Source organism: Daldinia caldariorum (genome assembly GCF_022478825.1).
Source record: "Daldinia caldariorum strain CBS 122874 unplaced genomic scaffold F4812scaffold_5, whole genome shotgun sequence".
In the NCBI taxonomy this organism is placed as follows: domain Eukaryota; kingdom Fungi; phylum Ascomycota; class Sordariomycetes; order Xylariales; family Hypoxylaceae; genus Daldinia; species Daldinia caldariorum.
Genome location: NW_025953041.1, coordinates 1,073,766 through 1,098,163, shown reverse-complemented (window position 1 = coordinate 1,098,163; position 24,398 = coordinate 1,073,766). Strand labels below are relative to the sequence as shown.

The following is a 24,398-nucleotide window of genomic DNA, read 5'->3' as shown; positions in this document are numbered from 1 at the left end:
ATATTAGGGGTTTGGCGTCCGAGAGAAGCTTGTTAGCCGGCTCTAGCGTAGCATCAACCCCTGGGACGAGATTAGGTAGGAGTAATAATTACTGTAACTTAACTCTTACAGGTAGTTAAGGGTCTTCACTTTCACTTTTACTTCCATAGATATATACGTGACGGTGGGTGTTGGTGCTTAAAATCATATATTTATTCATACAGAGGCCGGGGGAGCCTCTTCATGGCCCTGTTTCGTAAGTAGAGCCCACTTGGGGGCTAGCTTATTTATCTATCTCTGTGCGCTTGCCGTTGCCTCCTACGATAATTAATTAAGTGTATCGGAACTCCCCTTCTTCGTAGCACCGCCAGTCATCCACGTAGCTAGCATAACTTCGGCGACTTTTTCGTTTCATTTTCTAAGTTCTGGGTCTGGGTCTGGGTCTGAGTCTGGGCCTGGGTCTCTCTCGTTGCGACCTCAGCTTTAGCCTATTCGGGGATACAAGGAGAATAGACTATATGTGTGGTTTTCTCTCTTTCAACTAGTTCCCGCCTTTCAAACGGCCTTGATAGGTAAGCATAGCTTGATTGAGATTAGACGATGGTCTCCAGCTCGCGAGCGTAGCCGAGGGTGTTCTCGATGACCATGCGGCTGAACTCCTTGTCCTCGACAGCGGCGGCAGCATCGGTCTCGGAGGCGATGTTAACGGGCTCGCCGTCGACGGTGGCGGCGGATGTGGGGAAGTAGATGTGGCCGTCACGGACGGTCCAGCCGCGTTGGCGCGCGAAGTCGATGACGGCGCCTTCGGAGTCGAGGAAGAGAAGGGATTTGGTGCTGCTGAGGGGGAGGGAGGGGTATGCGCGCTCGCTGGAGGAGGCGATTTCGGAGCGGATTTGGGATGTTAGAATCTGTGTGGGGGTTATGAGTTAGTTTGGATGTTTTTACGTCGGGCTATATATGTTGGGAATATAACAACGGGTATAGATAGTTGGGGTAGGATGGGGATAGAAGAAATGGATAGATAAGACAGGTAGAGTATACGGATATGGATATGTGTATGGAGTAAGATGTATAAGATGTAGTAGTATAAATCGTTAAAACTCACCTCGGAGAAAACACCATATTCCTCACTTGGTACCTCTCGGCTCTTCATAGCCTTCCACACGCGGTCATAACTCCCCTCCATGAGCCAACGCTCGAGCTTGATCGGGTATCCCAAGAACCTGTCTCCCTCGATCTCGCCGGTACCGCCCTCCTTGGCTCTCGTGCTGAGCGTCTCGAGTTCGGAGTGGAACTCGGCATAGCGACCCTGCGTCAGCAGCAGCAACAGGTACAGTCCGGTAACCTTGTTGCGCTCACCGCTGCCAGCGATGTCCGGCAGCTCGTAGAAAGGCTGCAGCTGCGATACGTAGCGGGTGAAGGCGTCGGGGTTCCGCACCCGGATGCTGAAGAGTGCGCCCTGCTCGTAGATATCCCGGGCTAGGGCCAGGTGCTGCGGGGAGGCGCCGGGGGTACCGGGAGCGCTGGGCGTCGCGGCCTTGAGCTGCAGCAGCTGGATCTTGGCTTTGGAGAGGAGGGAGGAGGCCTCGGAGTAGGGCAGCGTGGGATTCGTGCGCAGCAGGTTGAGGAGCTGCGCGGCGTTTCGTTCGGCCATGTTCTTGTGCTGTGGGGGTGGTGACAAGGCGGAGGGCGGAAGGACCGGTGAAGATGGCGCGGTAGAAGGTAACGACGAGATGGCTATGGGGGTGACGGCTTCGCTGGGACCGTTGGGCTGCTGGAGCTTCGAGGTGGTCGCCGGGGAGGGGAAATACGAACAGGACAGTGGAGCTTTCCTAAGCTCGGGTCTCCCAATCGGTACTTCGGAAGGATACTCAGATGAGGAGAAATCTATACGGCGGATGGCAAGTGTTGGGGTTGGTACTTGGTCTTGCGGATTTGGTGAATGTGGATTTATCGGTTTGGTGATGAGGCAAGGCAAGCAACAACAGGCTGAGAGGCTGACGAAAGAACCCGATCCACTTTGCTTCAAAGAGTGACGAACTCTGCGCCATATGTGGCTTAAGCTTCGTACATGTATTCCTGGAGTTCCTGTAGTTCTTGTGGCTGGTGAACTTGGTGGACTTGGGGGATTTGGGGGACTTGATGTCCCATTTTTTCTTATCCGTACTTTCATTTCTCCAAAAAAGAAAACCTTCAAAATTCTTATTTTTGTAACTTGTGTTTTGTAATAATGTAATGTTTTTTTTCCCTACCCTAAACAAAAAAAATGTTTATTATTAAAAATAGTATTTCTTACCTTCAACAGAGATGGCCTCCATGTTGTCACTTTGGGGTAATTGTCTTATTGTCCTATCCTATCATATTCCATTCTATCCTATCCTATCCTATCCTATTAATATGAGCTCCTTATCACCATGTGTTGAACGTCCACTAACAAAATAGAATGGTTGGAAAAAATGGTTATCTCGATGGGTTGTCACCTCTTTCTGGGGCTTGTCAGTTGACGACTTGTCCACTACCCATTGTCCACGAGGTCCTGGTCAGGTATCAACCAGTATCGATCACCCTCTGTAACCCATTTCGGACATTTTTTCAATATTGTCTACTAGTTGGCATGCTAGCTGCTGAAGACCGGCATGGTGAATAATCTGGTCCACATGACACATCAGATACAACCGTGTTTTACTCCGTCCTGCCAGCTGTAGCAAATGGGTCTTCTATACAACTTCCTTCGTTCCTGCGTTTTTTTCGGGAGTCAGGGAGGACAGCAGCTTTTTGCAGCATCATGTTTGCGTCAAACTTTGTCCGACGCTCTTTTATGCTACTTATCTAGGTACTACTAAAAATCGTCTGCATTGACCCATCTATCTGCTCATGCGTAGAAGACTTGGAAGGATCAGCGGGGGGAATCAGGATTGCTGTCAACTTGTTTGCTACCTGTGGCAGCCTGTGGGTATTCTGCAGCTAGGTATAGGTATCCTATTCAGCTGCGGCTACGGCCGTGCTGATCCAGAAATAGAACACAACGAGGCTGTGGTGAACTAGCTACGGTGGTGAAGAATGTAGTGCCGGTCGTGACACCTGCATAATAACTTTAAGCATTAACGCAGGTAAATCTCATTTTCTTTTCTTTTCTTCAATCCTGCCTTTTATCAAACTTCCTTTGCTGGATGACCGACGTCTCGGCCGCTGATACCGAAGATACCCCTTTTCATCTCGTTCTGTATACTACCATCTCTTTCTTGAATGGAGCTAAATATGTCAAATCTGCATATACACACTATGTAGTGATTGCTGGGGTGGAGATGGATCTGGATCTAGAGAATGGAATCACCTAAGAAGCTCTGAATAGTTATCTCAAATAGTTCTAGGTAGTTACATGTATCGATCGCATTAGGTAGTTACTACGTATTATCAATTGACTACCTCCTTGCTTCAACTCTCGATATATAATACGGCCTTGATTTCCTCTCCTCCAAATCGGCAATTTCAACATCGGTAACAGGGATTACGTAGTCGTTAATTAGACTAATACGATCGATTTTCGTACTGACCAAGATGACGAGACGGAGGCCCAAGCAGAAAACGCGCGGTCGGGGACAACCAGCTGCGGACGCGCAGTCCAAGACTGACTGGCCAAGGTACGTGAGAAGATTCCCCTTTTTATCCCTTCCTTAACACCCTTTTCTTTATCACCCACCACCCATGCCACCTTTGGAGACCCTGCACGGATATCGATTTTTTTTTTTTTTTTTAAGATTTCTCGGATCCCTGAACTTGCAACTTCCGGAACCAAACCTTCAAGTAACGACCCGTCATCCGGGATGATCGTGCAGCTATGCAGGAACATCATCTCTATAAGGCCAACTATTATTACCTTAAGTACCTAAGAGGCCATAATATCAGACTAGGCTATGATCTCGGAAGACAATTCTTCATTCACTCATTCACATGTCCGAAATACGATCTGACATATTCTATTTGCAATGCCTGCTTTGTACGGTTTCGAATACGTGGGGGTTGATTTCCATCTGTTGAGGATGCCGGCGAATCTATATAATACGCGGCCATGTTCAATAATTGATTTTGGGCGGTCTTTTTCTTATTAGTGGTGCCTAATAACTGGCCGAAACTTGGGTTAATGAGGTAGAGTGGTACCTATAAAGAATTAGGCAGTTTAGGTCCTTTAAAACTCGACGCTAAGGGGGCTTAGCAAACCTTGTTTAACCTATCCGGGGAAGTTGGCGGGCCGCGGCAGGTCCAGAAGGAGGTACCTACCTCCTACCTCCTAAGCCCCTCCTCAGCAGTGAGAGCTTCTGGACTTCTGGACCACCCCAAAGCACTTAAACAATCGTCACCCTGAGACTTTTTAAACGTTAATTCAGAACCGATAAAGCTCCCCCCTTTTTTATTACATCACTGGGCCTAGGAAATTAAAAAGTCAGCAACTTCGGCCAACAGCATAATAGATCTTACTCTTCTTACCCTCAGCTGGCGCCTGGTCGGACCCAGAGGTATTGTACAATACATACCTAAACACTTCGTCAGAGTTACTTTGTCACTTTGCATCCTCGAAGAACGCAAGAACATAGGAACCGGACAAGGGGTCTTGTATTCCCTGTTAAAAGCCTTGCGAAAGAGAGGGGAAAAGAGACAATTATTAACAACAAATCTCCAATAATCCATAACCCATAACCCATAAAATCTTATTGCGAATTACGTCTTTTTTATTTTATTTTATTTTATTTTGGGCCGCACACCCGGTCGAAAATAGGAAAATAAGGGACCCCGCCACAACAACGGATTCTTCCTTTTACTAGGCTCTAGGCTCCAGCAGCTCCAACAGTCTAAGTCAGATCAAGTACTTCTTAGCATCCATCTTACGCCGGGCTGTAGCCGGACTGGCGTGACCCATTGGTTCTAGAAGCGGCGGGCTAACAAAGTACATTTTTTCTTTTAATTTTATGCAGGTCCTCACCAGCCGCAGACAGGCGAAGACGATTTCAAAATGTCTAAATTTGGAGCTACATTCTACCCAGGGGGTATGGACGACTATTACATGCCCGAGGTTATAGCCCCATCACCACAAAGGTGCGTTTAAATGTTTCTAAAGAACTTATTAACCCGATGGTCTAAGAACTTGTTGAGACTAAGACAAGACTTATACCTACATCACACCTACCTATATTACCCCTACATCAACCTACACTTACCTACACTTATCTATATCCAACCTACATTGCCTTACATTGCCTTACGTCGCCTTACATATTTTACCCATTAACCTACCTCTTGAAACAATATCCCGCTTCCAACCCTTCCAACCAACAGCATGCGAGACCTCTACCTCTAGGCAACATCTATGTGACTTGATTGTCAGCATCTGACTCGAGCCAACCTGACCTGACCTAACCTAACTTTTTTTTTCGCATTTAATAGGGTAATGCCAGAAGTTCCCGAGAACATGCAACAAGGCCTTCAACGCATGGAACTAGAAGCTCGATCAGTAGAACCGAGAAATTCATCGTCGCGAGCACCCGGATCCGGTTTTGGGCACACTCGCGAACCGTCATTGTCCACCGTGCTAAACACCAGAGTTAATAGCTTTGGGCAGCAATACCAACAAGACCATAACCCCGCCACTGATTATAGTCCCGCATCCAATTTCAGCCCGTTCCAGGAAAAACAGGACCGCGCTCCTCAGTTCGAAAGCGACCTTAGAGATATGCGCGAATTACCTTCTTTTTCGCCTTTCCCCAAGGTTCAAGGGGAGCACATTCCTCCCAGTGACGAGGAGAAGGAGGCGGTACTAGCCGAGAGCCGCCACCATGTTCTCCATTCCAACGATCCCAACATGCAGATTTGCTGGGCCCGCGACGTCCTGTCCTACGTCGAGATAGCTGCCGAGAATGCCATTCGTGAAGAGGAGGCCACGCGCAACCCGAATGACCGAGAGCTACCAATAAGGACTGCGACGCCCAAGATTGAACACGAGCTGCGCATCGACGCTGTTAACATAATTAGCTACCTGGCAGACCAAGGACATCCTGAAGCTTTATTTATTAGAGGCAAATGGCTGGAATTTGGTAAATTCGGTAAGCGACAGGATAAGAAAGAGGCCTACACTTGCTACTCAAATGCTGCCAAGTCGGGATGGGGCCGCGCCGACTATCGCATCGGTATGCTGTACGAGAACTCCAACGATATGGACAAAGCTTTGCAGCATTATCAGCTTGGCCTATCTGTCAACGATTCCGCCGCTTCTTATCGCCTGGGTATGATCAACCTCTTGGGCCAACGTGGCCAACCCAAAGATATCGTAAGAGGTTTAGACTTGATCCATACTGCCGCTGATACGGCCGACGAAGATGCTCCCCAGGGCGCTTTTGTGTACGGCATGTTAATTGCAAGAGATCTCCCGGATATTGCCATCCCCGATGGTATTTTACAGTTCGACGTCGGTATTGCCCGACAATATATCGAAAAGGCTGCCTATCTCGGGTTTGCTAAGGCTCAGCTGAAGATGGGACAGGCTTACGAATTGTGTCAACTCGGATGCGATTTCAATCCGGCGTTGTCACTACATTATTATGGTTTAGCTGCCAGACAGGGTCAACCCGAGGCGTGTCTTGGTGTTAGCAGATGGTTCCTGTTTGGCTATGAAGGCTCATTTGCGAAGAATGAAGCGCTTGCCTTCAAGTACGCTCAGCTAGCTGCTAAAGCAAAGCTACCAACCGGAGAGTTTGCTTTAGGCTACTACTACGAAATCGGAATATCAGTCGAAAAGGATCTGCGAGAAGCTCGAAGGTGGTACGAATTAGCAGCGGAGCATGGTAACAAGGACGCCGTAGAGCGATTAGAAAGTCTGTCACAATCTAAGACGTTGTCGAAGAAGGACCACGAGACGACGGCCTTAACTCGAATTAAGTCGAAGCATGGCTCGCAAAGGGGTCAAAGGCCCGAGAGATTCAAGCAACCTAATAACCCGATGCCGGCGCTGTCGGAAGACCAAAATTCGCCCAGGGCGTCGCCTCACCCATCGCCTAGAGTGCAAAACTTCAACCACACAGATATGCCCGACCCATCCCGACTTGCTATTAGCGGTGGTAATCGACCTCCTGCTTTTACTGTTAACCTCTCTGATCAACAGGCATCAGCAACCCCGTATCCAGAAGATGACAGGCCTCCGGCCTTATCCGTACGACCAAAGCCAGCTGCTGTACCTTATCCCGAAGATGATGTGGGCGGGAAGCCGCAACTTGCTCCTCTTTACGGTTCAGGTAGTCGAACGCCAACCGGCCCTATTGCGGATCGACCGGGGAGTTCCTTTGGGATCCGCACGGGATCACCCGGCAACGGTGGTATGCGCCCATCCTACTCAGCAGGCCAATTGCCTATCCCCCCAGCTGGTATGGACCCTAACCGTGGTCGCCCAGTTTCCGCTACCTGGGGTCCGCAAGGTCAGCAAGGTCAGCAAGGTCCGCAAGGTCCAGCCGGCTACAGCCCTGGAATGGACCCAAGAGCTCGCCCCACCACAGGGCAATTCGATCAACGACCACCGGCCGGGTATGATCCACGACTTGGACCCAACCGACCCACGAAACAGGGACCTCCCCCCGGGCAATACCCAGCCGGTTATGGCCCGAGAGAATCATCTATGCAGGCACCTCATGCTCCTGGTCCCCGGACCGCTACTGCTCCTTACGACCATAGCGGTCGCGGATCAGGCCCTTCCTCTCCAACTATGAGCGGCGGTCTTGGACCTCGTAACAGTTCCATGCCAGGAGGGGTACCTCAAGGGGGTTCTGGTGGTCAGAGAATACCAAGTGGCGGCCGAGGAGGCGGTGCGCCGTTGCACGACTACGGTCGTTCAAGTGCCCCACCCCAACAGGCACAAGCCAGGCCCCCATTGTCAAGCCCACCACCGACTTCTGGCACTCCCAGCTCAGTGGCGTCCGCGCCAGTTTCCAAACCCCCGCCCAAGGTTAGTCAAGGACCTGCTACTTTCGAGGCGATGGGTATTCCCCAAGTGAAGCAGAGCGATGACTGCGTAAGTTTTAAATGCCCCCCCTCTTTTTAATTCCAGAATCTTGTAACCCATATGCTAACTTATCCTAGGTTGTTATGTAACGGGTCAGGCATATTGTATTGGGCATAAACTGGGTACGGCTTTCTCACTTCTTATCATGATACCACTTCTGTTGAGATGCCGACAAACCTTTTTACCTTAGTCATCAAAGCGGCGGAGTGTAAGAGCGTAGCTGGACTGGATTAAGTTGTGTAAAGGAGCTGCATAGTAGGTAGGTAGACGCGGGATGTCGACGCCGAAGATTTCTTGCATGGTAGATCATGGCGTTTATTTGAAGGAGGGCCCTATAGATAGATGGATAGGCAAATTTACATCTGTACGGTCTTGGGTGGGGGATTAATCCCTGGTAAATATAGCCGTATACAGGTTCATCTACAAATACTTATCCAATGATGGATCTGTGTTGTGAATCTTGTAATTGAGTCGCTGCTGTTGCTCGTGAAAACATGTATTGCATGCTCAATAGTGGAGGATAGGGTATGAATAAAGGAGCACTGAATACCTTGCGGCTCGACTTGGTGACGACTCGTGCCTAGTGTTACTAGTAAATGATTGATACAGTTGACTGAGTAAGTATATGAATAGGAATAGTCACGATAAGGTGTTAGCAAATTACGGCAGCTGTAGTAGCCATATAGACTATTCTATTCTATTGTGTCTTGGTTTGTCGTCTTCTAGTAACAGCTTTTTCGTGCTGATAAGTTGACTTTGATAATATTACCTGAAGTCTATTCCCTTGAGAATAATTTATTTCAATTTAAATACACATATACGGGTGAAACACTCTAGCTAACGGTAGAAAATAAGTTATAAGTAGAAATTTACGGCATCTAATCGGTGTATATAAGTCGAGTATCAAGTCAATGTTTAACTATTGTTAACTTAGTTCTTATAGTTATGGGAAAAGCGGAACTGGTTGTGAAGCCTCAAACGTAAATTCTACCTAGCAAAGCCATATTAACTAAGTAAGTCATAACCCATAGGCCATGGTCAGTTCTAAAGAGAATCATGACGGAATGGGTTATATCATCAAATACATACCTACCTAGGTACCTAGCTATCTGATATATATTATATTAGCTATTCGAAAGGACCCAGGATCATAGGTGGCCTGTACATATAACAATCCCCGATGTAAACCTGACGCCGGGATGACGTCAAGCAACCCGCGATAGTCTTCGCCGTAGCTACCACGATCGACACCCTACCTAATTCCTCATTATACGGCTATATAAATCTCCGCATAGTTAACAGGCACGAAAGTAAAAGATTATGTCTATTCAATAACAAGCACCTAATTTCTCACCATCTACCTACCTACCTACGTAGCATACTCTCAGAGCCATACTATAAAAAACATACGATACCGAAGCCCCAAAAAAAGGAAGAAAAAATCGATACACCATGCCGTCTTCGCAAGTAGACGACAAGCAAGGCCAGCCCATCCAAGAAGGCGACGTGGTGTGGACCAGAATCCGCGGCGGCCGGCGCGAGGGCCGAGTCGACCGGGTCGTCGAGTCGGGCGCCGAGGCGCGGGAGGCCAGGGTGAAGAATCCACCTAAGGTAAGTGATTTAAGTAGTCACTTGTACTACTACATTTTACTTGTCTTCTCGTTTCTTCCCTCCCTTATTTATTTATTTTTTAAATTCGTGTATTTATTTACCTCTATAACCCTGTTATGAGATACCTATCTCTCTCGTGAGAAGAGTGAGATTCAAAGGGGGAGAAGAAGGGGATGAAGAAGCAAAACCGAAAATCGAAGCTGATATTGACGTTTTTGCAGGTCCTCTTCAAGGATCAGCACGGCCATGATGTTGCGCATAATCCAGGGACGCTTGAGCATAAGTGAGAGAGGGGCGACGAGATAATATCTAGTATGGTGATGTGTCACTTGTACATATAAGAGGTACCTAAGGTAGAGATACGCATAGAGTATTAGCGATGACAATAGGGACATGGGAATTTATTTACACTCGAAGCAACGAATAGACGAAAACCTACGCATCAAGCCATATAATTATCAAGTGCTCTCATCAAGTCTTTTGCGATAGACACTATAACGCCATGCAGCAAGCAAGTCTACCTACCTAACAGAGCAACAATAACCGCGCCCTAACACCATACTATTGCAAATGTCGTGGACCCATCCTCTAACGCTATTCTAGCATGCTAGAACTAGAAACATCATCATTTAGACCTTCCTAATCTCTTAGACATATATGTATGTAGGCAGGTATGTACCTTAATGCGAGATATACTGGAAAACAGCCGAAACCTCCCTCTCCCCACACTCCTGGCGCAGCAGCAAATCCTGTATAGGCTTGAGATCCTTATTGACGAAGTGATTCCAAGTACTCGTGTCACCATACAACATAGCCGGGGCTTTAATGAACTGGCGTCCGTCGGGTTTGCACCTCTTGCACTTGAACGTGTCGTGCGTATCGCTCAGCGTGTCCGGTCTGTACTGGAACAGCTCTCTCAGACTGTCTAGCGAGAAGTGGCGTTCTACGTCTTCGGCTGAGTCGACGACGCACGACGACAGGGATTGCTTGTGGCTCTGGCGCTGGAAGATCTTCTCCTCGATGGTGCCAGTAGCGATGAATCGGTACACGAAACAGTCCTTCTTTTGCCCGTCACGCCACACACGGGCTAGCGCCTGCTGATCGGCGGCAGGGTTCCAATCCGGGTCGAATAAGACGAGGCGGTTAGCGCCAATGAGATTGAGACCGCAACCGCCAGCCTTGCTGGAGAGTAGAAAGACGAATTCACCACCATCGGGATCGTTGAACTTGTCGACGAGCTTTTGCCGTTTGGTAACGTTCATGGTACCGTCAAGACGCAGGTGACCATATCCGCGATGGCGACAGAGTTGAGAGAAGAGGTCAAGCGTCTGAGTGTAATTGCTGATAAGGACAATCTTGTCGTTCGTGTCTTGATGAATGCGCGCTAGCATACGGTCAAGTACCTGCATCTTGCCCGAGTACCACGGCTTGATATCTCGATCACGACCACGCGCATCCTTCGGCGTATAATCCTCGGGCCAGAACTTTTCACATCCTGGTAAATCTTCCGATAGGTTAAGTAAATCTGGGTGATTGCACAGTTTTTTAAGTAGAGTAATAGCCTTGAGCGGCTGGCTTCCCTTGCCACGTAGGAGAGCCTGGATATCTGGACTCTTGATGAAGTAGTTATACAAATCGAGCTGGAAGGGGGCCAGGTTGCAGAACACAACGTGCTCGTATTTGACGGGAAGATATTTGGATAGAATATCGTTCGTGCGTCGGATAATGAACTTGTTGACAATACCGAGCAGCTCACCTAGACATTCGTCACCTTTCTTGCGATCATGTTCACTTGCATCAGCATCGCGACCTCGTAAAATGGGAAGCTCAAATCGCTTTCGGAATTCGAGTCGATTGCCAAGCAAACCGGGATTTGCGAAGCTGATTAGAGAGAAGTACTCAGAAAGATCGTTCTGGATTGGTGTACCAGACAAGATAACTCTCCTTGTAACTCTGAGGTTGTTCAACGCCGTAAATGTTTGACTGTCTCCATTCTTTAATCGATGGCCTTCGTCGCATAACATCAGACCGATTTGAGTATTTTTAAGCTCCTCAACATTCAGCCTAAGCGTCTCATAGGAAACTATAATTACTGGTCGGGTAACCGCCCGACCGCTAGCAATGGCCCATTGGCGCAGTTGTCGTGTTAACTCCTCCTTAGATGCCTTGCCATCGATTGCGAAAGGGGTAATGGCGTCTGCGCCGAGCCACTTGGTAAGTTCGTTCGCCCAATTTCGGACCAAACTGGATGGACAGGCAACAATGGCCTTTTGTATTGTCGTTTTCCCGGCATCGGGTGATTGCTTTAGAAGAGTCCACAGGAGTGTAATGCATTGGAGCGTCTTTCCGAGACCCATTTCATCGGCCATGATACAGCCGTTGGCCTTTTCATCAATCATGCCGGTCACACATCTATACATAAACTTGACACCTTCGATCTGATGTGGTCGTAGAACCTTGGCAAGTCTCGGGTCGATTACGACTGGCACTCTTGGATGTTCATTGTCGACCTTCTTCTTGATACCCAAGATCTCAGCTAGACTCTTATGGACTAAGGGCGCATCTAGCTTTTCCTGAGTACTGCTCTTAGGCTCATCACCTTCTTCTTTGCCAGTCTCCTTCGGCTTATCGTCAACAGTTGGGTCGTGAAGCACGATAGCAAACTCGCCGCTCGGATCGTGTAAAGGTTTAGCAACAAACATGGCTCCTTGTCTTAGACCAAGCGTTGGTGGAGGACGATTGGGATTGTAAGAACCATTGTTCTTGTTGATGAGAGGAACGCTGAAAGCCTTCTTGAAAACCTTGTCTTTATCTTTGGCCTGGAAGACGGGAAAACGGTTGACATCTCGGTTCGCTAAAGCCAATCTGTCGGCGTTCGTGTAGGGTTTATCTTCCGAGTCGTCGCCACCGGCACCTTTATAATCGACTTTTCTCTTTTTTCGAACTGGGCGATCGGTAGCTGGGGTCCTGAGAGCCGAACCAGGACATTTGAATGGCTTGAAAAGTTGGTCTCTAGATTGCTGCGAATGAAGACGTTTCCCTGGCGTATTGTTCGGCTTTACCAAAGGAGTGGTAGGTGCACTCGCCCTAAAATGATAGTGTTAGTGGTCAATGTCAATTAATCATTCGAATTGGTAGAGAATGGCAGGTAAATACATTTTCACCCCCTTACAAAAAGGGTTATTCTTTGAAGGAGCGAGAAATGGTTCGAATTATGGTGTAGCAAATTTGGATAAAGTATAGGAAATGGTATAGGAAAAAGTATAGAAATCTAGAGTTTGCCACTTATTAATGATGACTTATTAGAAATTACTAGCTGCTAGGTAAGCATTTTGTTGACTTGGAGGAAAGCGCGTCGCGCCTTTGCCTAAATTTGGCGGGGAATTGGAGGAACTGTCACCAAGTCACGTGGATGATTACTCTGCACCCCCCATGCTGTGTTACTTGAATTACATATGAGGTACTTGATATTTTATCCCGTCATTCAGCTGCCTTTCCTTTTCTCTCTTCATTCTTCCCTTTCCCCCCTTCGTCTACCTCCTTTTTTAATTATTGATATCCTACGCGAATTCCATCTCCTTATTACCATATCGGATACTTTTAGTATTCTATCTTGATGATTTAACAATGAGATCCACTATGTACCTATTTAAGGTTATCTCCGCTGCCCCGCGTTGGCGCTTCGTTGCTCTCGATCCTGGATAGCGGGGTTTCTATATTCATCTCATCTCACTCCCTAGTCTTGTTTGGTAGGTTTTTCTTAGTCTTCATGTCACTCTCCATGTACACTGAAGTGATACATGGCTTGTAGGTGACAGGCAGTTAGACGTCCTTCACAGAACTTGTACTATCAAGACTACAATTCTCGTGAATTATTAGCCGTAATCTTTCATAAGATCAAGTCTTTTTTAGCTATGTCTGCCGACTTCTGGGCTGGCTACATCAGCGGAGCCGTTGGTATTCTGGTCGGAAATCCCCTGGATCTCATCAAAGTACGGCTGCAAGCGCGCGATAGCATACCCACTCAGACGGTCACATCCTATGCCCGACAATTTGAAAACAAATATGCTCTAGTAGCCGGGACTGCTGCACCTATACTTGGCTATGGCGCTCTGAACGCCCTCCTCTTCGTCTCCTACAACCGCAGTGAAGCCGCTATAAATGCTGCCCTGAATTGCCAGTCAAACCTTTGGGCTACATGGTTTGCCGGTGCAATTGGCGGCTTGGCAACATGGGCGATCAGCACCCCGACTGAGCTGATCAAGTGCCGTGCTCAGTTGGCATCACCTCCGGTCTCGAGTTGGAATATCGCGAAGGAAGTATTTAAGACTGAGGGTATTAGAGGACTATACTTCGGTGGTGTTGTTACGGCGCTGAGGGATAGCATCGGATATGGATTCTACTTCTGGTCTTACGAACTAAGTAGCAAGTGGGTTAAGTCCAACCGGCAGAATGCCTCCGACTTCTCACAAGATGTAGCAAAAGTTTTGCTCTGCGGCGGTCTGGCTGGTATTGTCACCTGGGCTAGTGTATTTCCTCTTGATGTCATCAAGACGAGAGTCCAGACGCAAACTTCTGATGGCACGAGAGCATCACTGCTTAACTCCTCTTTGCCAGTTCAACGGCGCCTAGGAGCGATGGAGATTGCTAGAGCCGCATATAGAGAGGAGGGTGCGCGAGTGTTCTTTAAAGGGTTAACCGTATGTAGTGTCCGGGCCTTTATTGTCAACGCTGTCCAATGGGCAGTTTACGAATGGATTATGCTTAAACTTGGCCAAGGGAGACATAAAAGGCTACAGCCTATCTGACCTAGTAAGATCATTTGCTCACGATATGGGACCTAGACGAAGTTTGGAAGATTTTAATACCAAGACCAAAATAAGTGTTTAATCCTGTACACAACTATCGACCCAGTACGAAAAGCTGGTCACGACTATTTGTAGGGAAACGAATTGGCTTTTTTCGAAATCAACGAGTGGATTATAGCAGTGTCTGTCACAAAGACCGTGATGCCCTAGTAAACCTTCGATTGCAAACGTACCCCAGCCCAAACGACGTATCCCTAAACCATATCTCCGCAGTTGAGGGTTCCTCATCTCTTCGGAAAGCATCGACCTGTATTCTCAGATGATGCCATCTTCATCTTGATTTAAAGTTCGGGGGCTTGAGGAAGGATGATGTCGTGGGAAAAACCCCTAGTCCTCTTTCTCGCCGAGTCTGGCTTCTAGCATGGTGATGCGTACGCGGAGCATGGCATTCTCTTTCTCAAGTCTCTCATTGTTTTGATGGGAAGTGTAGAATGCCCAGTTACACGCCGATAGATCCCTGGCAGCTTCATCGGTTTTCTTGGCGCATTTATCGATCTCGTAATTAATTCGAGCTATCGTGTGTTCTACTATGGCCCTGGCATGCTTCAAGCCGGTATTGGCAGCTTCAATGTTGCCAGAAACTTCCAAAAGCTGTTTGGAGATTTCGAGTTTGCTCATGCAGTCTGTCTTTTGGACCTTAGCAGGTCTTGCTTCAAGCGCCTCATCTTCCGACTGGAACTGTTTAGCATACCCGATAGCTATGGAGGAGTCTAAATGGCGAAGAGAACTGAGGGAAAACTTACGTCAGACTCAGTGAACTTGCGAGGACCAGTGTGAGACATAGTGTTGGTCAAGTTCCCGAAATCTAAGTCTGCCTTTTCTGCTTCTTCTTCTTTTTCTGCTTCTTATGCTTTTCTTAGACTAATAACTTCTGAGAATCGTGCAGGTTGACTGACCTTGACTGTCCCGAGGGAAGGGGGGCATTTCAAAGAAGATAACGCGATATCTGTGAAGGGGATCTCGGTATTGACGGGGATTGAGAAGCTGAAGATTAGAAGAAGAAGAAGAAGAAGAAGAAGAAGAAGAAGAAGAAGAAGAAGAAGAAGAAGAAGAAGAAGAAGAAGAAGGAGGAGGAGGAGGAGGTTCAATAGCATTCACGCGAGATATTTGACGGTGGCTTCTTGCGTGCACGCATGAATGTGAATTCGTAGCATCTACTATGGGTGCATTGACCTGTAACTTCAGTCTTATTGGAGATCCGGATAATACTTAAGCCACTTGGACTGTTCACACTCACCTAGCATGTATCATATAAAATAAGAGAGAAACCACAGACTTGAGTGCAAGAATATGAAGGCGGCCATTCCGCACAAGCCGAGGAGAACTAATACAAGTATCTATGTATTCTCTCATGGGGTGGATTAGGTAGGTACTTGACCCCTCTGTGACTAGATATAGGCCTACAATACATACTTGGAAAGATTATAAGGGAAATGACAATTGAGGTTTTGACTAGTATAAGCTAAGAACTTCAAAGCAATTGGGAAGGGGACAAATGTCACGATCGCTTTATTATACTTGATAATGAGTCCTCTTTTACTAGAGTTAGATAAACTAATCTTCCTCCTATGAATACTTGACATTAGAAATTATGAAATGAAAAGAGCCGTGTTTGTAGGTAACGAATATGGTTTTGTATAGACGTTCGGTTGAATAGATACCTGTTATCAGGGAGAGTTCCTCGGAATTCACAGTCTTAACATGAATGAATCTAAAGCAGTTTAAAAAGTACTTGGTACTTTGTACAAAGTCAAACATGCAGGTGTGTACCTAACTACGGATGTGTACCTAGGTACGGAATACCGATGAGTTAAATCACATGATCATGGAATGGGTCACCGTACCTTTTCACGTTTTATGCGGGGCGCTTGTGCCGGGCAGCCGGGAGGGTCATTATGTAAAACAGCAATGACGTATGTCTCTCAACAGTGGACAACTTTCTCTCCTAATTCTCTCTAAGTTAATTGTTCGAACTAGAGAAATTTGGGGACAAATATAAAAAACCAGATCCAAGTTGTAGCCTCGTCCATTGTTCCCAATTTAAAATAATGGCTGCTTTTCTTCGAGGACGCCAGGCAGGCATGCAAAATGACCTGTCTGCTGATATCATCCCAGACTCATTCATACCGGACGATCGCGCTCGGTATGGGATTAATTCTCAGATCAGGTACGCGAACATCCGTGGAGATCTTTTTTTTTCTTCTTCTTTCGTCATTTTCAAGTCATCGAAATGATATTACTATATTTACCTAATCTATATTTATCTACACTATTCGGTTCCTGAGACTAACTAACCGTGAAGCTGCATTGCATTTGAGCCTGTCCAATCACTTCTCGCCATTGGTACAAGTGAATCCAAATATGGAAGTGGAAGGATATACGTTTTCGGCCAAAACCGCGTCCAGAAACTCCTTATTCCATCTCGATCCTGTTCCTTTTCGGATATCCAGTTTACCAAAAATCGCTTGGTAAGCCTTGATACCAAGAGTGAGGTTGTCGTATGGGATTTAGATACCGGCAACAAGATCGTCGGCTTTCGTGTCCCAGGCGTCGTTTCTTATATGTTAACTGACCCCTTACTGGACTGGTGCTTTCTGGGTACGCAAACAGGGGAGATACACACATATGATCTTGACCGACATCGCATGGCACCATTTCAAATTCCTAACCTATGGGCCGAGAAAGATCCTAGAGCTAGAGCGGTAGCTCTGGTCTCAATGCAGCTACACCCGCGCGACATAGGAAAGTTGTTGATCGCTTATACGCATGGCATAGTTGTCTACTCATTCAAGCAGAACATTCCGACAAAGTTTTTCGAGTATGAGGTGCCCCCAGGAGCTCCTGGAGGATCGAATCAAGCTGTCGAAACTATGAGGAGGCCAAGAGTCACACATGCATTATGGCATCCCACTGGCACATTCATACTGACAGCTTATGATGATGAGAGCTTAGTATTCTGGGATCCGAGAGACGGACGCATAGTGTTAGCCCGGACTCTCTATGATATCAATATCAACCAACCCGTGCCAAACCCAGGCTCCTCTTCGAGCGCCAAGCATCCGTACGCTCGCATTGCCTGGTGCTGTAAGCAGAATCCAGAAGATAGCGGCTTGCTCATCGCAGGCGGCCGAAAGGTAGAGGAATCCTCAAATGGCCTAACATTCATTGACCTCGGAATCACGCCTAATTATGCTACATCGTCATGGAATATTCTGTCGGACTATCTAAAAGGTAAACGTCAGAATACCATAGAGACACCAGCCGGGGTCGGAATCGCAAATTTCTCCCTAATTCCACGCATATCACCTTACTTTGCTGGTGCTCAAGACCCTATTGCCATTATGACCCTACTGGCATCGGGAGAGATTCTAACGTTGAGTTTCCCGAGTGGTTATCCTATTTCGCCAACAAACCAACTTCACCCATCCGTATCATTTGCTCACCCATTCGCAACTAAATTCGGGATTACCGTGCTCGATCGAGGAAGATGGCTTGGAATGGTTGAAAATAGGCATCAGGGCGAACCATTATTAAAAGGAGGCGCCGAGGCCCCACGGCCACGCCGACGTTTTGAGGGGCGGACTGTCATTCAGGTTGCCCATGCGGATAGCACAGTAAGAATATGGGACGTGGGCCACGGTGATGAGATTGAAAACTCAACCCAGCTTCAAGTCGACGTTGCCAGGGCTCTTGACCGTTACGAGGATGTAGAGATTACGGCTATGACTATGGCTCCTACCACCGGCGAATTCGCTGTTGGTACAAGCAAGGGAGAAGTTATCATCTACCGATGGGGCGGTAATTCGTACTTTGGAAAGCCCCCTGATCAACGTGTTGAATCGAACCCTGGTGGTATTTCTAATATTAGCACGAGAGCCGAACCATCTCTCAAGAGCGGGCTTCAGCCCCTATCATTATACGAAATGATGCAAGGCCCAATTAGCGCCATAAAAGCTTCAGATGCAGGCTTCCTTGCCGTTGGAGGTGAAAATGGCTTTATAAGTATTATTGACCTTCGAGGGCCTACGGTCATCTTTCAGGCGCCAATGACCGACTTTGTTAAACGCGACAAACGATCTTCGTTTTTTAAGAGTCGATCTAGCGCACCAGCTCCCAAAGAATGGCCCGTGGTACTTGAATTTGGTGTAATGACTCTCGACGAGGACAAATATTCGAGCATATGTTGCTTTGTTGGCACAAATTTGGGGAAGGTCATTACTTTCAAGATTCTACCATCTGGTGGTGGCTATACAGCTACGTTAGCTGGTGTGGCACATCTAGATGATAAAGTTGTGTCTATATGCCCTATAGTCGCTGCGGATGGAAAGCCCGCTCTGGCTACTGGCCAGGCTGTCGCCGGGCTGAGGGAGGGAAAACATGTCAACGGCTTACTTGTAGTCGGTAAGTAATCTAATACGGGGGACGGCATTTATACATATGCTAACGTCATTACAGTCACACAGAGCGAAGTTCGTATCTTCAAGCCGGCCACGGCTAAAGGAGCTTCAAAATCATTTGACGACTATCTTTGCAATGCAGCTACGGTCGCCGAATTTGAATTGCACGGAATGGCCTTGGTCGGCGTATTTGGGGACCTGAGGGCTAGAGCTTTTAGCTTACCAGGACTCAAGGAAATTGGAAGCCATCCACTTCCAATGATGGATGGTAGCCGGTCTGAAGATGCCATAGTGACAGGGGATGGCGATATATTCTGCTGGACAGGTCCGTCTGAAATCGCATCCCTTCATATGTGGGGTACTGGCTTGCCATTAGAGAATACGGCCGACAAGCTCATTAATCCTAACCTCCAAGTACCCCCAAGGCCAACTATTTCAAACGTGCAATGGATCTCAGGTACACAATACGTCACACCGGCAGATCTTGACCTGTTAATAGGTGGTCCTGATCGGCCTCCCAGTAAGCGCACGAACGCTTCGACGGCAGCAATTGAACGAGAGCTAGCAACAGGGCCTAATTCCGGATCTGGTAGCCAGGAGGGCTGGGGTGAATATCTTACCCGACAGCTTAACGAGCGAACAGAGAAATTAAATCTAATGAACGACAGTTTGGATTCCGCCGCGGATTCCAGTCAGAGATGGGCTGACGATATTAGCAAGTACGTCAACCAACAGAAGAGGAAGATGATTTTTGGTAGCGTTGTGGGGAAGTTCTAGGTCGCATGCTTCTACTTCTATATCCAGCGCTTGAGTTTCGTGTTTGAGACATTAGATATACTGGAGTTACGGGAGTGAGCCGGTAAAGGTATTCCTAAGATCATCAGCGACGCATAGACTTTAAGGGTCCAATGCCACTACGGCTACTTTATCGCGTCTTGTCAAAGCATTATAGTTCCCTTAAAGAAAGGGCCAAATTGGAGAGGCGGCTTACGCCGTTAAGATACTTTTCTGACTTTACCCCTAGACGGTAGATATCCTGCATTCTGCCGTAAATGAACGACCTAATTAGGCAAATCAACACTTCGTTTAAACTAACCCAGAGCTAGCTTTATTTATTTTTTAGATTGATTCCCTGCGGGACCATGCATTTCTGGTCTATACATAGGGTAATTAGCTTCGATCTAGATTTCAATGATGTGATTGCCACCAGCTTATGTATGAAATAATAAACCTACGCTCACCTCCACGCTTTCTTAGACCCCGTAATCTCTTGTCTATGACCTTTAGCAGGGCCAAATAGGGAAATCATATAGACATCATGCGAATCTTATCAGCTTCTCTGGTTTCTATAGCTGCTCTTGGTAGCGCTCAGAAAGCTACGTTCGAGCTTTCGTACCCCTCGCCATGGGGAACGGGAGGTCCGGGATGGGATGAGGCGTACGAAAAAGCGAGGGAATTCGTTAGCAAACTTACGCTGCTCGAGAAGGTTAACTTAACGACCGGTACTGGCAACCAAGCGGATCTGTGTACGGGGAATACTGGCTCGGTACCGAGGCTCAATTTCCGCCACCTATGTCTACAGGATGGGCCTGTGGGGGTTAGGTATAGTAAGTTGATATGCCTCTCAAGTTAATGGGAAAGAAATAGGGGCGTTTAGGGGATAGTTCGCTCACTTACGTAGAGAGTACACGTTAACAACTGCTATTCGTCGGTAGCCGATTTGAACTCGGTGTTCCCGGCGGGTATTAGTGCGGCAGCAACATGGTCGCGATCTCTCCTTCGAAAACGGGGAGAAGCAATTGGCCAGGAATTCAGTGGTAAAGGCATAGGTGAACAGCCCCCTTACACCACAAGCTTGCTTCCCGTTTTTGTTTCGCAAATAAAACTAACCCCCCTGAGTACCTAGATATCCACCTAGGCCCCGTAGTTGGCCCCTTAGGGCGGGACCCCGCCGGAGGCCGAAACTTCGAAGCTTTCGGACCAGACCCGTACCTCTCCGGCGTAGCGGTCGCAGAAACGATTATTGGTGCGCAGAGCGCGGGGGTAATAGCTAGTGTTAAACACTATATCCTGAACGAGCAGGAACACTTCCGCAGCGGTATCAGTTCAAATCTCGACGACAGGACGATGCACGAGGTGTACCTGTGGCCGTTCGCAGACGCTGTGCGTGCGGGCGTCGGAAGCGTTATGTGTTCGTACAATCAGATCAACAATACCTATGCGTGCGAGAACTCGTACGTGCTGAACAAGCTGCTGAAGAACGAGCTTGGTTTCCAGGGGTTCGTTGTCACCGACTGGGGCGCTCACCATACTAGCGTCGCAAGCGCTCTCGCGGGTTTGGATATGTCTATGCCCGGGGAGGGATTCGGAGCGGGCAAGTACGGATCGTACTGGGGTGGAGCACTGACCGAGGCGGTGCTTAGCGGTGCTGTCCCTCAGTGGCGACTTGATGATATGGTTATTCGTATCATGGCAGCTTTCTATAAGGTAGGGCGGGACACGAAGCAAGTCGATATCAACTACTCTTCCTGGACGACTGAGACGACGGGATACCGGTACTGGGCTGCTAAACAAGGAAATACCACGGTGAATTACCATGTAGATGTGCAAGCCGACCATGGTGAACTGATCAGGGAGATTGGCGCAAAGGCGGCGGTGTTGCTTAAGAATGTTGGAAGAGCCCTCCCCTTGGTCAAGCCAGAGAGTATCGCTGTCATCGGCGAGGACGCACAGGATAACCCCGACGGGCCTAACGGGTGCGTGGACCGCATCTGCAATAACGGGACGCTTGCGATGGGCTGGGGCTCGGCGACAGCCGAATACCCCTATTTGATCTCGCCGGCAGCTGCACTCGAGAAGCAGGCGAAGGCTGATGGTACGGCATTTACGAACATTAAGGGGAATTTTGACCTCGATGCTGCTAAAGCAGCTGCTAGCAACGCATCTGTTGCGATTGTCTTCGCTAATGCCGATTCAGGAGAGGGATATACGACATTAGACGGTAATTTTGGAGACCGTAATAATCTCACCCTTTGGAAGGGAGGTGATGAGCTGATTAAGGCGGTTTCGTCGGTTAACCCTAACACTGTAGTTGTTATCCATAGTGTTGGCCCGGTCCTAATCGACCACATCAAGATAAATCCCAACGTGAGCGCTATCGTATGGGCCGGGCTTCCAGGTCAGGAATCGGGTAACTCGTTAACAGACGTACTATACGGCAGGGTTAACCCGCAAGGCCGAACCCCTTTTACCTGGGGCAAAGGGGCGAAAGACTGGGGGGTATCGACCCTGTTCAACTCGACATCATCCGAGCCGCAGCAGGACTTTGCAGAAGGCTTGTTCATCGACTACCGGTACTTCGACCGCGAAGAAATCGAGCCGAGCTTCGAGTTCGGCTTCGGTCTGAGTTACACTAACTTCACGTACTCGAACATAACTGCCACTCTCAGCAACTCGGGACTGTATAAGCCTGCATACGGGGCCACGTCCCCGGCGCCTACGTACGGCGAGCTGGATTGGGACCCGAAGAATGCGGTTACCCCCGAGGGCTTTTCCAAGATCCCCAGATTCATTTACCCCTATATCGACAACCCGAACATTGCGAACACGACGGAAAGAATTCCTCCGGGTGGCCATAACGCTTCTGCGCAGCCGATCCTACCGGCAGGCGGTCCGTCGGGGGGGAATCCCGAGTTATACAAAACCCTCTACGTTATCAGCGCGGACATCACCAACAGCGGCGAAGTACCGGGGACCGAGATCCCGCAGCTGGTAAGTGTTTCTCGAATCCCGCACGAAATAACTGCCATATATGTAGGTACCTACCTAAAATAAAGTTCATCCGACTAACACGGCGTGATTGATTGTCCCTAGTATATCTCGCACGGCGGCCCCGCGGACCCAAAGGTCGTGCTGCGCGGCTTCGACGAGGTGTACCTCGGGCCCGGCGAGACGAAGACGGTCGTGTTCAACGCGACGTACCGCGACCTGAGCAGCTGGAGCCCCGAGGAGGAGGACTGGCGTGTTACGTCGTACCCGAAGACAGCGTATGTGGGGGCGAGCTCGAGGGATCTCAGGTTGGAGAAGATATTGCCGCTACCTAGGGCCTAGCTACTTGTTAAGGTCTTGGAGCTCTTGGGGAGCTCTTCCTTCTCTTGGTAAGCCTTTTGTGAAAAAGGAGAGGTAGCCTAGGATTATGATGAATGAATATATGCCGTGATATGCGAGGATATTAAGCGAAGCCCTATCTTCTATTTGGTGTGCGGGCTTGGTGATACTGGGTTAGATACGAATATTATATACGAAGACGTATTGAATCGCCGCTTCAATTTTGTGAAGTTATACTACGCTATATGATAAACGTTAAGTATGCCAAAACCCTTATATCCAATAGTTCGCTATTTCGAGCCTTGTTCCTCCCGGGCGCGGCAATCGTCACCTTTTCTATGCGCGCGTTGTTAAATTCGACGCAGTACTCTTGCTGCGTCTTCCGCTGCCCCACGAAAAAAAGTGCCCGCTGAAGAATTCCGTCCACCAGGGACTGTTCGGCTTGCTGCTATGGTTTTAGCGGCTGCTCTCCGCCGAACGTGTACCTGCCTAGCGGCCATATAGGAGGAGCAACGCAAATTACGCGCGTTTCTGTAGGGACTTACTATGCGAGTATTATGATTAGCAGCGACACATGAGAATTGACAGCAACAAAAATTAGGGGTTCCAAAGGGGAAAGAGAATACACGTACCATATTGATCACGACACCCGCTCTCCAGGAATTTCCAATCCCTCGCAGCGAAAGGCCGCTTCAATGCACTCGCACGCCGACCCATGCAGAATGCACGGAGTGCCGACACGTCGAAGCGTAGCCAAGTCTCCTCCCGCCGCCTTGTAGTTATCGACTATCACATCCCTGTGCCTCATTCTCGGCTCTGGCAGGTACTACACATTGATGTAGTCGGTGGCGTAGGCGAAGTTTGGCAGGGAGATGCTGTATATCGTGACCGTATGCTTTCGTGCCGCTTTACGAAGAGGCTTTCCTACGAACTCGCGTCCCCGACGTACTCGGCGCTCATGTATTCCAACATCTCGTCTAGAAACCTGGGTGTGTTGCAGAAAACGCCCCTAGGCATGCCGTGGTAGGCGATGCTCTTTCCGTGCGAGTGGGACATGCTTGCTTAGGAGCCACACGTTCTAGATGTCGAATGTTATTAAAAGGAGTCGTCGGTTACGTAGGATATGTCTAGACCAAGGTACAAGGTCAGACGCTAGGTATACGAGCATATAAATAGGAGGGTCTAGATCTGTTTAACGGTAAATACGGAATCCAACGGCTGTAAATATATTTTTTTACGTAATTTTCTTTTTTTCGGTATTGTTGAGTCGAAGTAAAGTTCTTCGAAAAGGAGGTCGGTGCTGTTGTTCTACTAAGAGGTAGGTACATACCGTACTGATCATCTTTGATTGCATCTTTACTTCCTGGTTTTATACGAATATTCTCGCTACGGGTT

At 48.2% G+C, this 24,398-nt stretch overlaps 7 protein-coding genes across 7 annotated transcripts; 5 read left to right on the top strand and 2 right to left on the bottom strand.

Moving 5' to 3' along the window:
- Positions 1-133: 133 nt before the first annotated feature.
- On the bottom strand, positions 134-2,287 carry F4812DRAFT_328391 (SAC3/GANP/Nin1/mts3/eIF-3 p25 family-domain-containing protein). Its single transcript, XM_047931545.1, has 2 exons — positions 1,085-2,287; positions 134-887 (listed from the first exon to the last, which is right to left on the bottom strand). Exons 1-2 carry the CDS (start codon positions 2,150-2,152, stop codon positions 573-575), a joined length of 1,383 nt encoding a protein of 460 aa, XP_047791729.1. The 5' UTR covers positions 2,153-2,287; the 3' UTR covers positions 134-572.
- A 2,761-nt stretch (positions 2,288-5,048) lies between these two features.
- Positions 5,049-8,563, top strand: F4812DRAFT_422953 (uncharacterized protein). Its single transcript, XM_047933717.1, has 2 exons — positions 5,049-8,029; positions 8,098-8,563. The coding sequence occupies exons 1-2, from the start codon at positions 5,423-5,425 to the stop codon at positions 8,107-8,109; spliced, it is 2,619 nt and encodes an 872-aa protein (XP_047791728.1). The 5' UTR covers positions 5,049-5,422; the 3' UTR covers positions 8,110-8,563.
- A 909-nt stretch (positions 8,564-9,472) lies between these two features.
- On the top strand, positions 9,473-9,918 carry F4812DRAFT_457952 (uncharacterized protein; the record flags this gene model as incomplete). The annotated part of the gene is made up of 2 exons (XM_047937263.1): positions 9,473-9,631; positions 9,853-9,918. The coding sequence occupies 2 exons, from the start codon at positions 9,473-9,475 to the stop codon at positions 9,916-9,918; spliced, it is 225 nt and encodes a 74-aa protein (XP_047791727.1).
- A 160-nt stretch (positions 9,919-10,078) lies between these two features.
- On the bottom strand, positions 10,079-12,971 carry F4812DRAFT_422950 (recombinational repair protein). Its single transcript, XM_047933716.1, has 2 exons — positions 12,788-12,971; positions 10,079-12,718 (listed from the first exon to the last, which is right to left on the bottom strand). Coding segments are annotated over exons 1-2 (2,409 nt in total). The 5' UTR covers positions 12,790-12,971; the 3' UTR covers positions 10,079-10,311.
- A 425-nt stretch (positions 12,972-13,396) lies between these two features.
- Positions 13,397-14,632, top strand: F4812DRAFT_328284 (solute carrier family 25 member 45). Its single transcript, XM_047931544.1, has one exon. The coding sequence runs from the start codon at positions 13,546-13,548 to the stop codon at positions 14,437-14,439; it is 894 nt and encodes a 297-aa protein (XP_047791725.1). The 5' UTR covers positions 13,397-13,545; the 3' UTR covers positions 14,440-14,632.
- Positions 14,633-16,412: 1,780 nt separating this feature from the next.
- Positions 16,413-19,944, top strand: F4812DRAFT_328271 (lethal giant larvae like, C-terminal-domain-containing protein). The gene is made up of 3 exons (XM_047931543.1): positions 16,413-16,666; positions 16,802-18,900; positions 18,955-19,944. The coding sequence occupies exons 1-3, from the start codon at positions 16,548-16,550 to the stop codon at positions 19,671-19,673; spliced, it is 2,937 nt and encodes a 978-aa protein (XP_047791724.1). The 5' UTR covers positions 16,413-16,547; the 3' UTR covers positions 19,674-19,944.
- F4812DRAFT_328269 (glycoside hydrolase family 3 protein) lies at positions 19,562-23,176 on the top strand. Its single transcript, XM_047931542.1, has 4 exons — positions 19,562-20,503; positions 20,612-20,725; positions 20,803-22,667; positions 22,770-23,176. Exons 1-4 carry the CDS (start codon positions 20,215-20,217, stop codon positions 23,004-23,006), a joined length of 2,505 nt encoding a protein of 834 aa, XP_047791723.1. The 5' UTR covers positions 19,562-20,214; the 3' UTR covers positions 23,007-23,176.
- Positions 23,177-24,398: the final 1,222 nt, after the last annotated feature.

Excerpts from the sequence above, each read along its gene's own strand:
- F4812DRAFT_328284 (XM_047931544.1), top strand. The coding sequence starts at position 13,546 with ATGTCTGCCGACTTCTGGGCTGGCTACATCAGCGGAGCCGTTGGTATT.
- F4812DRAFT_328269 (XM_047931542.1), top strand. The coding sequence starts at position 20,215 with ATGCGAATCTTATCAGCTTCTCTGGTTTCTATAGCTGCTCTTGGTAGC. Across the intron at positions 20,504-20,611 it reads GCCTGTGGGGGTTAGGTATA|CCGATTTGAACTCGGTGTTC; the intron begins GTAAGTTGATAT and ends ATTCGTCGGTAG. Across the intron at positions 20,726-20,802 it reads ATTCAGTGGTAAAGGCATAG|ATATCCACCTAGGCCCCGTA; the intron begins GTGAACAGCCCC and ends CTGAGTACCTAG.
- F4812DRAFT_422953 (XM_047933717.1), top strand. The coding sequence starts at position 5,423 with ATGCCAGAAGTTCCCGAGAACATGCAACAAGGCCTTCAACGCATGGAA.
- F4812DRAFT_328391 (XM_047931545.1), bottom strand. The coding sequence starts at position 2,152 with ATGAAAGTACGGATAAGAAAAAATGGGACATCAAGTCCCCCAAATCCC. Across the intron at positions 888-1,084 it reads AATATGGTGTTTTCTCCGAG|ATTCTAACATCCCAAATCCG; the intron begins GTGAGTTTTAAC and ends ACCCCCACACAG.
- F4812DRAFT_328271 (XM_047931543.1), top strand. The coding sequence starts at position 16,548 with ATGGCTGCTTTTCTTCGAGGACGCCAGGCAGGCATGCAAAATGACCTG. Across the intron at positions 16,667-16,801 it reads GGGATTAATTCTCAGATCAG|CTGCATTGCATTTGAGCCTG; the intron begins GTACGCGAACAT and ends CTAACCGTGAAG. Across the intron at positions 18,901-18,954 it reads CAACGGCTTACTTGTAGTCG|TCACACAGAGCGAAGTTCGT; the intron begins GTAAGTAATCTA and ends ACGTCATTACAG.